This window comes from Leucoraja erinacea, chromosome 2 (assembly GCF_028641065.1).
Source record: "Leucoraja erinacea ecotype New England chromosome 2, Leri_hhj_1, whole genome shotgun sequence".
Lineage (NCBI taxonomy): Eukaryota > Metazoa > Chordata > Chondrichthyes > Rajiformes > Rajidae > Leucoraja > Leucoraja erinaceus.
In genome coordinates this window covers 34,461,589-34,475,301 of record NC_073378.1, presented here as the reverse complement: position 1 = coordinate 34,475,301, position 13,713 = coordinate 34,461,589, and the positions used below count along the sequence as shown (strand labels likewise).

Below are 13,713 nucleotides of genomic sequence, written 5' to 3'. Positions count from 1 at the left end.
CTTGAGTTCTGAAAGAGGTGGCTTTAGAGATTGCGCAGGCATTAATAGTGATATTTTCAAGATCACTCATGTCAGGAGTGGTTCAAGACGATTGGAAAATTGCCAATATTACCACTCTGAACAAGAAGGCAGCAAAGCAGAAGAGTGCAAACAGTAGGCCGGCTAGTCTGACTTCACTGATTGGTAAGATTCCATTATAAAGGGTGAGGTTACGGAGTTCATGATAAAATAGGCGATGTCAGCATGGTTTAGTGAAGGGGAGATCTTACCTGACGAATCTGCTGGAATTCTACGAAGTAAATAGCAGGAAAGACAAAGGAGAGTCAGTGGATGTTATTTACCTAGATTTTCAGAAAGTCTTTGATAAGGTGCCATATGTGAAGATGCGAAGGAAGATGAGAGCCCATGGTATCAAAGGGCTGATACTAGCCTGGATAGCAGGTTGACTGGATGGCAGAAGCCAAAGAGTGGCAATAAACGGGACTTTTTATGGTTGGCTGCCAGCGACTCGAGGAGTTCTGTGGTGGTCGGTGCTGGGGCTGCTCCTTTTCACGTTGTATATTAGTAATTTGGATGAGGGGATTGAAAGCTTTGTGGCCGAGTTTGCAGATGATATGAAAATAGGTGGAGGGGCAGGTAGTGTAGAGAAAGCAGGGACTCTGCTGAAGGACTTGGACAGGATGGAAGAGTGGGCAGAGAAGTGGCAGATGGAATACAGTGTAGCAAAGAGTGGAGTCATTCATTTTGGTAGTAGGAATAAAGTCGTAGACTATTTTCTAAATGGGAAGATAATTCAGAAATTGGAGGTGTAAAGGGACGTGGGAGTGCTGGTGCAGGATCCCCAAAAAGTTAATTTGCAAGTCATATCATAAATGATAGTCAAATCGGTAGTATGGAAGACAAACGCAATGATAGCATTTATTTCAAGAGTACTAGAATACAAAAACAAGGATGTAATGCTGAGTCTCTGTAAGACGCAGGTCAGGCCACATTTGGAGTATTGTAAGCAATTTTCAGCACTGTATCTGAGGAAGGATGTGGCGGCTCTGGAGAAGGTGCAGAGGAGGTTTATAAAGATTATCCCAGGAATGAGTGAGTAACATATGATGAGCGCTTGACAACACTGGGCCTGTACTCGCTGGAGTTTAGAAGGATGAAGGGGTACCTCATTGCAACTTCCCAAATAGTGAAAGGTTTGGATAGAGTAGATGTGGAGAGGATGCTTCTACCAGTAGGAGACTCTAGGACCAGAGGCCATAGCATCAAAATTAAAGGATGTTCCTTTACAAAGGAGATGAGGAGGAATTACTCTCTAGAATTTAGAAGATTGAGAGGGGATCTTATAGAAACTTACAAAATTCTTAAGGGGTTGGACAGGCTAGATGCAGGAAGATTGTTCCCGATGTTAGGGAAGTCCAGGACAAGGGCTCACAGCTTAAGGATAGGGGGGAAATCCTTTAAAACCGAGATGAGAAGAACTTTTTTTCACACAGAGAGTGGTGAATCTCTGGAACTCTCTGCCACAGAGGGTAGTTGAGGCCAGTTCATTGGCTATATTTAAGAGGGAGTTAGATGTGGCCCTTGTGGCTAAGGGGATCAGGGGGTATGGAGAGAAGGCAGGTACAGGATACTGAGTTGGATGATCAGCCATGATCATATTGAATGGCAGTGCAGGCTCGAAGGGCCGACTGGCCTACTCCTCCACCTAATTTCTATGTTTCTATGAATTGCTTTAGTCTAAGGGTGGCGAATCTGTGAAATTCTGCCACGGTGGCTGTGGAGGCCAAGTCAATGGATATTTTTAAGGCCGAGATATATAGATTCTTGATTAGTACAGGTGTCAGAGGTTATGGGGAGGAGGCAGGAGTATGGGGTTAGGAGGGAGAGATAAATCAGCCATGATTGAATGGCGGAGTAGACGTGAAGGGCCGAATGGCCCAATTTTGCACCTGATCCTATTCACATCCACTCTATCCAGGCCTTACACTATTCGGTAGGTTTCAATGAGGTCCCCGCTCAGCCTTCTAAACTCCAGTGAGTACAGGCTGTCAACGTTCATCAAATGTTAACCCAACCATTCCTGGGATCATTGTCGTAAATCTGCTCAGGACCCTCTCCAATAGCAGCACATCCCTCCTCAGTTATAGGGCCCAAAACGGCTCACAATACTCCACACGCGATTTGACCAATGGCTTATAAAGCCTGGGCATTGCATCCTTGTTGCTGAGCAGGATGCTTCAGAAGCAACAGGTGTGTGGTAAATCCACAGTGCAATCCCTTTGCCCGTTTTCAGAGATGAAACAAATTTGCCTGTTGTGTTTCTGAAGCTGAAAACTATAACCTTTTAAACCCCCTGTCACTACAACCAGCTGGCACAGAGGCAAAGTAAATTTACAGGAACTCCTTTGCATTGGAGAGGTCATGGTGTGTAGGTTGTATGGTGATAAGGAACTGAACTGCAAAGATTCTGGTAGAAACACATTAAGGACACATTAATGTGCTGATAAAAGTGGAGGCCAAGTCACTGGATGGATTTAAGAGAGTTAGATAGAGCTCTAGGAGCTAGTGGAGTCAAAGGATATGGGGAGAAGGCAGGTACGGGTTATTGATAGGGGATGATCAGCCATGATCACAATGAATGGCTCGAAGGGCCGAATGGCCTCCTCCTGCACCTATTTTCTATGTTTCTATGTATGGATAGCCCAAGGGTCACCAAAGAGGTAGATTGTAGTTCAGAACTGCTCTCTAGTCGTGGTAGGATGATTCTGTTGCCTGATCACAGCTGGGAGGAAACTGTCCCTGACTATAGATGTATGTGTTTTCATACTTCTAAACGTTTTGTCTGATGGGAGAGGGGAGAAGAGGGAGTGGCCAGGTTACGACTCATCCTTGATTATGCTGCTGGCCTTGCCGAGGCAGCGAGAGGTCAATAGAAGGGAGGTTGGTTTGTGTGATGGTATTATGTTATCATGGCAGCTGCTGTCAGGAACTGGTTTGACACTTGCACAAGCTTGTGAAGCTGTGAGAATGAGAAAGAGAGAGGAAATCCAGAATGGAGAAAAAAAATACAATGGCCTCCAGGAGAAAGCAGTGGTTGATATAACTTGGCTTCTACTATTAGTTAACTAGTAAGGTTCATAGCTACACATTAACCATGTTCCCTGACCCCGATGAGTGTAATACGGTAAAGCCTTGCGATAATTCAATTCAATTCAATGAACTTTATTTATCCGTTAGGTACTTTGGAATAAATGAACCTCTATATAATGGATTTTGGTTACAGCAGATTGAAACTCACGTTGCACCATCCCATCCCTGCACCAGTTCTTCCAGTTATCCACTGATCTGACTGTGCCTCCCAGCCTGCAAATTCCCACTTGTTTAACCACAACCCAAATGCCACGTTTCTTCCCTCCCAGCCTTGGGTTGAACTTTAACCACGTCAGTTGGTTATAGTGGACAATCAACCGTTCCTTGTTAGGTAACAATACCATTTTCAATATTGTTGAGTGTTTCTGGGCCTTCAATGATGTCAAATTCACTATAACTTGTTAGGTTCTTCTGCTAGTTACCTTGAATGGCTCCTGATTCCACCTGTTCTCTACCCATCCCCCACCCCTTCCTCAGGTGCACCGGACCAGCCTTCAGGGATTAATCGGGGAGGAATAAAATATTGTTATTCCAAGCTCCAAATCTAAGTACAGTCTCCCAAGCCTCCAAAAATCTTTCCATCCCCATTCATTTTCAGTGGAATTTTCGAGTCATACTACACGGAAAAAGGCCCTTCAGCCTAACTCATTACTGCCAATCAAAATGCCCATTTAAGCTGGTCCCATTTTTATGCATTTGATCCATAACCCACCAAACCTTTCATCCATGTACCAGTCCAAATGTGTGATAAGCAAGGTAGTTTGACATGTTGGATGCCAACTATTCCCTTTAAGACCCTGTGTTCTTTGTGCTGGCTACATGTCTAAGTGCCATTGATCTGTGAGATTGTACTGCTCACAATAGTCACATGCACTGTTGAAAAGATATTGTCAAGCTGGAAAGGGTGCAGAGAAGATTTACGAGGATGTTGCCCGGACCTGAGAGTCTGAGCTGTCGGGAGAGTTTGAGCAGGCTAGGACTTTACTCCCTGGAGCACAGGAGGGTGAGGGATGATCTTGTAGAGGTGTACAAAATCATGGGAGGAAGAGATTGGGTAAACACACAGAGAGTCTTTTGCTCAGAGTATGGGGATTGAGAACCAGTGGACATAGGTTTAAGGTGAGGGGGGAAAGAGTTAATAGGAACCTGAGGGGTAACTTTTTTACACAAAGGCTGGTGGGTGTATGGAACAAGCTGCTAGAGGAGATAGTTGAGGCAGGTACTATCGCAACCTTTAAGAAGCATTTAGATAGGTACATGGATAGGATAGGTTTCGAGGGATATCGGCCAAATGGGACTAGTGTAGATGGGGCATGGACGAGGGCCGAAGTGCCTGTTTGTGTGCTCCATGACACCGCTCCTGTTTCCCATTGCTTGGTAAAAGTGTGCAAACCCTGTTGTGCTAGAATTGTGATTGAAAATTTGATCTAAATGCTCCATCCACCATAGTTTGTGAACGTCATGAAAAGAGCTAATGAATTTCCAGGCCACTATTATGTGTGTTTTAAAGAAGTCTATGAGCATTGCGACCGCATACATTTCCAAAATGTTTTGAAATAATAAAAGACATGAACTGGTGGAGTAACTCGGCGAGTCAGGCAGCATCTCTGAAGAACATGGATAGGTGACGTTCCAGGACCCAAAAAGAGCTCTGACCCCAATGTCACCTATCCATGAACCCCAACGATGCTGCTTGACCCGCTAAGTTACTCGAGTTTTCTAACTAAGTTTTCTTGCAACCATTATCTGCAGTTCCTTGTTTCTCGTAAGGTTTGAAATAGTTTCATTATTAATGAATTTTGTTCTGAACCTCTTGCTTTTTTCCTGCCTTGTAGATGAGGACCAACTTCAGACATTACTTCCTTTCTTCTAAAACAAAGAAAGTTGTCTATGATATTCTCACTTGGACTTCGACTCAGCTGGCTCTATGCTATATTGTAACACCTTTCCTTCTTCTGGCTACGGAGCCTACTATCAAATTCTACAGGTAAGTCAACCTAATGGGTCAGGCAGCATCTCTGGAGAAAAGGAATAGGTGACGGTTGGGGTCGAGACCCTTCTTCAGACTGTGTCAGACTGTGTCTCAGTCTGAAGAAGGGTCTCTTCCCGAAACGTCACCTATTTCTTTTCTCCGTAGATACTGCCGGTTGACCCGCTGAGTTACTCCAGCAATTTGTGTCTATTTTTGGTGTAGACTGCAGTTCCTTCCTGCACAAGTAAAAGTAAACCTGCTGTTTGATTTTTGGATTTCACCTTTAAACTCCAAAAAGCATTGGATTTATAGGAAAATCATAACTGCAAATATTTGTAATCGTCCTCTTACTTTTCACAGTAACGCTGATAATTTATCATTTGACTGACCAAGGAGGGGACATATTTTTTTAGGTTGTGTATGGGGAAACTGAACTGCATATACCCAGAAAATCTGAGATTCTGACCTGGTAGAATTGTGATGCATGATATATATGATTGAAACCAAGTGTATATGTACAAGGAAAGTGAAAAAAAATTCTACTTTACCTGGATGGGTAAATATTGTCAAGTTCATTAATGACTTTGAGGAAAAGATCAACACTAGGTTCAGTTAAATTCGTGACAGTTTGCACTTTTGCCATGTGAAGTATAAATGTGTGCATTGATACACTTAAGGAGGCCATAGTCCCAGCACTCCCATATTTTCCACAATGAGATAGTTCAATTGTGATTCTTTTTTTTAATTGCGCCCAAGTTAAAGCTTTTTGATAACCAAAGTTGTTAATGGAAATGGGTCAACGAGTATTTGGAGCAACGTGGATTTGGAGCTGGGTCAGTAAAGTCTTGACGAGCTCAAAAACGTTTCCTTCTTCCTAAATTTCCATTGCTCTCCAGTGGCTGGCCACTAGAGGGAGTGCCATGCAGATATTGATATTGACCTTGGCCACAGATAGACATAAAATGCTGGAGTAACTCTGGAGAGAAGGAATGGGTGATGTTTCAGTTCGAGAACCTTCTTCAGACTCCTTCAGAGTTCTTCAGACTCTGAAGATGGGTCTCGACCCGAAAATTTCCCCCATTCTTTCTCTCCAGAGATGCTGCTTATCCCGCTGAGTTACTCCAGCATTTTGTGCCTATCTTCGATTTAAACCAGCACCTGCAGTTCCTCCCTACACACTTGACCTTGGCCATAATGCTTCACACTGTTGAATAAACACAAGTGTATGCAATTTGCACTGTTGAAATTCCAAGTGTTATTGTCCACATGCTAACTCATTCACATCATTATTTTCAAGCTCTTCCATGGCCTCCACTTCTTCCAGACTTGCCTGGATCTAGTGGATCCCAGTTTTCACTGCCTCACAATTGATGGCAAAATCTTCAGTTTGCAAAAGCTCCAAAATTCACTGCATATCCCTTAAACATCTCATCCTCTCCAACTCTGCCTTTTTTTCAGACACTACATAAAACCTTCCTCTTTTGTCTCCTAAAGATTTCAGAGCCCAATTTGTTTGATCATATTCTTGTGTATTTAATTGTACTATTAGTGTTAGGATAGCCAGGTGGCGCCGTACATGGCACCCTCTCCAACAGCCTCTTTGGTCTTTTCCTTCCTTTGATGTTTTGGTCTGGATTACGTATGTTTTTAGTGTGCTTTTAGTTTTTATATTATGTGGGGATGGGGGAAGCTTGGGGGAAAACCTTTTTTTATCTCTTTCCTCGACGGAGATGCGATTTTTTCATCGTATCTCTCTCTGCACTGTGGCTTTAACATCGTGGAGCTGCAGGTCCCTTTGTTAGGGATCGACTGCGGGACCTCCAACCGCAGGAGCTTCGACCACCTCGATCGCGGGAGCTTCGATCGCGCAGACTGCGGGGGCCTCGATCGCCCTGACTGCGGAAGTTGCGATTGCCCCGACCGCGGGAGAAAGGGAAGGTGTAAGTTATTTGCCTTCCATCACTGTGGGGAATGTGAGGTCGCCGAAAAAACAAGATGGATGTGCTGCCTGCACTGATGAGTCGGAGGGAGTGGCGTGAATGCAGTGGTCTCGGTGTTTTGTGGGGACATTGCTCCATGAGGACATCCAGGAGTCTAGTGCGACTGTGGACGGCTTTCTGACTGCTCAGGCAGACAGGGACTGCAGAGAGAATGACAGCGGTCGGTACAACTCTGGTCACATCACGGTGAAGGAGCGTGTGTGTGGCCCGGCTCATTGAACTGATGGCTGTGGGTCTTCGCTTATGCTGTGTGCCCTGGGGATTCTCACACGCCATTGTGGCTGTTTAAGTCGATGTTTAATTTGTATGTGGTTATGTATCTTGTTGCTTTTTTGTATGACTGTTGGGAAATCAAATTCCTTGCATGTTTACATACTTGGCTAATTAAATGATTATATTATTTCAAAATTACCTGCACAAGTTGGACTCTGTAAGATTCTTGTGATAAAAGAAAATGTAAACTTGCTCAAGAATTACAGTAATGTTTTGTTCAGTTTTGTTCAGTTTCCATCTGATGGTTGACATTATTCGCTTGAATCTGAGGGAAAATCGAGGCTTGCCTATAACTAAATTGTCAATGTGTAAAACTGTAAAAGTACAGGAAGATGTTGTTGTAGAGGAGACTAGTTTAACTGTCATCATCTTCAGCACCGACAGTGTGGACCAATGGGTCTCTTCCTGCGCTGTAGTGTCCTATGGTGTATGTTCTAACACCCTTAATCCAGGCAGCATTCTGCTAAACTTTGCCACCTTTCCTACACCTTCTCCAAAGATTCCACATCCTTCCTGCAGTTGGTTGCAGGAAGCGAACTGCACGCAATACTCCAAATGCGGCCAAACCAAAGTTTTATATAAAGCTCCGACATGACTTCTCGACTATGCCCTCAATGATGAAGACAAGCATATCACATTCCTTCTTTACCACCTATCTACTTGTGTTTTCACTTTCAGGAAGCAATGGACTAGAGCCCCAAAGTCTTCTGTATATCAATGTCGTTAAGGATCATAACTGTATATTTTCCCTTTATGCTAATTCTCCCCATATGCAATAACCCAGACTTGCTTGGAATAAACTCCATCTGCCATTTGACTGAAGGAGAAGAATAAAAAATATCCTTGATGGGTAGAAGGCAGGAGACTGGGGTTGAGACGAAAAAATAGATCAGCCAAGATTGCATGGCAGTGCAGACTCAATGGGCCGAATAGCCTAATTTTGCTCCTATGTCTTGCGGTCTAAACTGAAAAACCAGCATAACTGGGATGTGTGGGAAACTGAAAGATCAGGGGAAACCCACAAATGAACGGTTAAGAGGGAGACAATGCAAACTCCATACAGACAGCATGGAGTCACTGGAGCTATGTGACACCAGTTTTACTGGCCATCCAGTGTGCCCTGTCATGAGTTATGGTTTCTGATGGCATTGAAACATGCTCTGTCTCAAACTCAAACATGGAGATGTCCTGGGTAGCCACCTAAGTTCATAAGAGGTCCCAGAGAGCAATCTAGTCTCCCTAAAAATGGTCATGGACACATCTTTATTAAGCATTGGAGTGGCATTTAGACCATTTGGCCTATCGAGTATTATCTGCCATTCGATCATGGCTGATCTATTTTTCCTTCTCAACCCCATTCTCCCCGTAATCTTTAACATCCCTACTAATCGAAAACCTATCAATCTCCGCTTTAAAAATACCCGATGACTTGGCAGAAGGCAGATTACTATCTAAATGGCGTCAAGTTGGGAAAAGGGGAAGTACAACGGGATCTGGGGGCCCTTGTACATCAGCCTATGAAAGTAAGCATGCAGGTACAGCAGGCAGTGAAAAAAGAGAATGGCATATTGGACTTTATAACAAGAAGAATTGAATATAGGAGCAAAGAGGTCCTTTTGCAGTTGTACAGAGCCCTAGTGAGACCACACCGGGAGTATTGTGTGTTGTTTTGGTTCTCTAACTTGAGGAAGGACATTCTTGCTATTGGGGGAGTGCAGCATAGATTTACAAGGTTAATTCCCGGGATGGCGGGACTGTCATATGCTGAGAGAATGGAGCAGCTGGGCTTGCACACGCTGGAGTTTAGAAGGATGAGAGGCTATCTCATTGAAACATTAAAGATTGTTAAGGGTTTGGACATGCTAGAGGCAGGAAACATGTTCCCGATGTTGGGGGAGTCTAGAACCAGGAGCCACAGTTTAAGAATAAGGAGTAAGCCATTTAGAATGGAGACGAGGAAACACTTTTTCTCACAGAGAGTTGTGAGTCTGCGGAATTCTCTGCCTCAGAGGGCGGTGGAGGGAGGTTCTCTGGATGCTTTCAAGAGAGAGCTAGATAGGGCTCTTAAATATAGCGGAGTCAGGGGATATGGGGAGAAGGCAGGAACGGGCTCCTGATTGGGGATGATCAGCCATGATCACATTGAATGGTGGTGCTGGCTCGAAAAGTCGAATGGCCTACTCCTGCACCTATTGTCTATTGCCTCCACAGCCGTCTATGGCAATGAATTCCACATATTCACTTCCCTAACATATGGGCTGTCAAATCTTTTGCCAGGTATTATTAGTGTACCTAAATGCTAAAAAACAAGATGTATTTTATTTTGAGGGAGATTTTTCCACATGAACTCCCCTCCATGAATGCTTATGTTGAGATTGATTGAATACAAGCTCATTATATCTGCACTCCTGGATTCTAAGTAGCTCTTCAATAGTGGGCCACACTTGGCCTATATGCACTAGCTGTTTGTGAAATGTTATTTTTACTCCTTGTCTATTGGATGGTGTTGTTGTCCTGCTAGATGGCTCTGTTTGTTTAGGCTATTGTGGGGAATTTTAATTTTGACGCGGCTTGATACAATTGTGAGACATCTTGAAAAAAGTAGTGATCCAAGTTGATTAAATGTTTAAGAAGGAACTGTAGTTGCTGGAAAATGGAAGGTAGACAAAAGTGCTGGAGAAACTCAGCGGGTGCGGCAACATCTATGGAGCAAAGGAAACAGATCCAAGTTGATTTCTGACTTAATGTAGAATCCAGCAGGGCAAGTAAAATAATTTTCAGCATTGAATATTTAGAACTGGCTGACCTTCAAGTTTTCTGGCTAAAATAAAATAGCGTTTGAAATGAAAACTGAGCCTAGAACTTGATTTCAGCCTAGCCAATTCCAATTTAGATTATTTTTGGCCAGATGTGAGCATCTCCTTGTAACAGCTGCCAGATTCAACTCACTCATTTTGCAGTACTGGTTAAAAAGCAAACTCAAATATAGACACATTGCATTAGATTATTTCCACAATTCTGTTATGTTGTGCTTTGCACCGGTTTCTATTCTGTATCCTTCATTTGAAATCTGCTGAAATATATTGCATGCAAACATGGTATATCTAATAAGTTTCTAAGGACATGAATTCGGGAGTAGAATTAGGCCATTTGGCCTGTCAAGTCTACTCTGCGATTCATTCATGGCTGATCTGTCTTTCCTGCTCAACCCCATTCTCCTGTCTTCTCCCCATAACCCCTTACACTCTTACTAATCAAGAGTTTGTCTATCTCTGCCTTAAAAATATCCATTGACTTGGCCTCCACAGCAATGAATTCCACAGATTCTCCACCCTCTGATTAAAGAAATTCCTCCTCATTCCTTTCTAAAGGTAAATCCTTTTATTCTGAGGATATGGCCCTCTGGCCCTAGATTCTCTCCCACTGGTAGAATCTGTCCTTCCATATTGAAGTCAATTTGGTAACAACAATCCCCCCCCCCACCCCCCCACCCTTGCAACCAAACTTTGACATCTCATCCAGATACTTGCATGCATGCCCAGACATTGAACCATATACGATTAAAACATAAGAGTAAATTGTCCTTGTTTGACTCTTGGTTGTGAATTTTCCGATAGGAGTGCGTTGGATTTAACGGATTATGATTTGGGTAGAGAAATCGTGCCTGATCATTTTTTTTTTAACTCTCTAACTTGGGGGCCAGCCAGCTATAGTATCGCTTGTTGCTTGCAGCATAGATAAACTTGCTCAAGCCAAGGTAATTTGAACAATGCCTTCCTTTACTTTACAATTACTTTACAATATCCTGGTCACAAGTGTGATGGTGAACTATAAAAGGATTTCCATAATCATATTGAATGGTTCAATGATGCTTTATTTGTCACACATGCAACTACACAGGGAAATTCTCTTAGCATATATTACCATGTTTTGGTGTCATTTCCAAAGTCCAGTTGGCCCGCGTGCTCGATGTGTTGGAGCAGTTCCCGCGAACCAATGTCCCTCTCCTCGTCCAGCCATCTTTGGTGCCCGGGTGGTGCCTCTTGCAACCGACCTTGAAGCCGCTGGACGTATTGCCCTGGTTCACCCTCCTACCGGCCCTTGCTCCTTGCGTCCGACGTCTCCAGCTACCTCACGGTTCCGCCGACCAACGAGCTTTTGGACGAGTCCCATTACGGATGAAGTAATGTCACTTTAGCTGTTCATAGATAATTCCAGAGTAGGAAGAATCATTTGGTTGAACACTAAAACAGCAAAGTCGTTTTGGTGAGTGCCATCTGGATAGTACAATTATACTTAACTTGGTGCTGTACATACATTGAATAATTTTTTTTGTCTCTCTTTTGACTTTGAAGGTCAATGTATTTCCATTTTCACGTTCTGTGCGCACTTGTGCTACCAGTTCTGACCATCAGGAAACTGAAGATTGTTGAAAAGATGGCAAAAATCGACCTGACTTCTTTGAGTGCCAACTCCTCCCACTCAGCCTCCTATCACCTGCAGTCCAAGAAGGAGCAGTAGAAATGAAGTATGCTGGACATGTGAAATGCCAGTGAGAAACTGTTGAGTGAGGAAAGCAAACCAAAAAAAAATCCAGCATCTGAATGATCTTAACCACAAAAATGCCCTGGTGATGATTGAAGGAATTGAGTTGATTAATGAAGAATGTGTATGTGCATATGTGTGGTTTTAGAGTAATCTCTGCTTTGTGCAGCCACTTATTACCAACCCTGCCCTAGCCACACTATTGAACCAGGATCATTGGGGTGACTATGGAATCCAGGGATTGCTGATATTTGCCAAAACTTGTTGTGTTTTTGTTTGCTCAAAATGATATGTTTGTCCCATTAATATTTGGACACTATTTTTACACAATGGATGAAGTATATTTATATAAAGACCTGTGTAAGTGATATAATTGTTCCTGGACCATACTGTTACTCTGAAACCTATCCTTTTATTCAATACTGATCTTCCTTTTTATACGATTGACCCAGCCATGAAGCCATTTATACTATTGGCCTTCTTACACTAGCAAACAATAAAACCTTTGGTCATAAGTTCAAATGTATTGATTTAATAATGTAATACCTTCTGAGCCTCAAGGCTGTATGTGGTATGTTTTGCCAAGTCATGGTTTGGAAGGAATAGGGAACTTATTTTTTTGGTGGGTCTCTCCTCTTCTGGAGTGAAGCTCCTTGATGGAATCATCACAGCTTTCATCCCTCAATCTAGCTGGATGAAAGTGAGTGTCGAAGAAAGTGCAAGGGGATGGTTGTAACGCGTTACACTTACAGCCTTAGATTGTATGATCAATGAGTTTCTGAGGTATACCGACAAAGTGATTGACACAAGAACAAATACTTCCACAGATTGCACAAAATACGACTTCAACAAACTTGTAATAATTCCGTGTTCTGTTTTGTTTATACAATTTTTGATAAAAAATCAAAATTGCTTGTGAGAAAGCTTTATCTACGTGTATCCTAATAGATTTTCTATTGATCGAAAACTGGATGTTGCCAATATATATATTATGTATAGATATCTTTTTTATATATATATATATATAAAATATATATATATAATATATATATATATATATATTAAAGCTATTTATTTATTTTATTTTGTGTCATGCGTGTTGTCAATTTGGTCTTTTACAAACCTGTTTTTGAAAGCAGGTTATTTTTTGTGTGTGACTGAAACAAACTGACTTCCCTGTTCTTAGACTTTAGACTTTAGAGATACAGCCCATCGAATCCGCTCTCACCAGCGATCCTCGCACATTAACACTATCCTACACACGCTAGGGACAAATTACAATGTTGCCAAGCCACTTAACCTACAAACCGTCATGTCTTTGGAGTATGGGAGGAAACCCGAGCTCCCGAAGAAAACTCACGCAGCTCACGGGGAGAACATAAAAATTCTGTGCAGACATCACTCATAGTCAAAATCGAACCTTGGTCTCTGCCGCTGTCTGGCAATAACTGCTGCGCCACCATGCCCCCTATCATTCTCTCGAGGATAACTAAAGCTTTAACGGGTTCTTCTCGGAATAACTGCGGCTAATGTGGGAAATGACTGCAACATTAATAATAATAATAATACATTTTATTTATGGGCGCCTTTCAAGAGTCTCAAGGACACCTTACAAAAATTTAGCAGGTAGAGGAAAAACATGTAAGGGGAATGAAATAAATAGTAGAGACATGACTAGTGCATTGTGCAGAATAATTCAAGGGAAAAGCTGAAGAAGCACATAAGGGAAAGAAAATTTAAAGGTTTAAAAAAAATTAATTGCTAGCATGAGGA

The 13,713-nt window shown here is 42.6% G+C and overlaps 1 protein-coding gene across 3 annotated transcripts in view; it reads left to right on the top strand.

The window, feature by feature from the left end:
- mboat1 (membrane bound O-acyltransferase domain containing 1) overlaps positions 1–12,922 on the top strand; it is a 99,469-nt gene extending 86,547 nt beyond the window's left edge. For all 3 annotated transcript variants that reach the window (XM_055654761.1, XM_055654753.1, XM_055654770.1), the window contains 2 exons: positions 4,986–5,137; positions 11,751–12,922. In XM_055654761.1, coding sequence (XP_055510736.1) covers positions 4,986–5,137; positions 11,751–11,916 — 318 coding nt within the window. In that variant the 3' untranslated portion in view covers positions 11,917–12,922. The remainder of the gene's footprint in view (positions 1–4,985; positions 5,138–11,750) is intronic.
- The last annotated feature ends 791 nt before the right edge of the window (positions 12,923–13,713 follow it).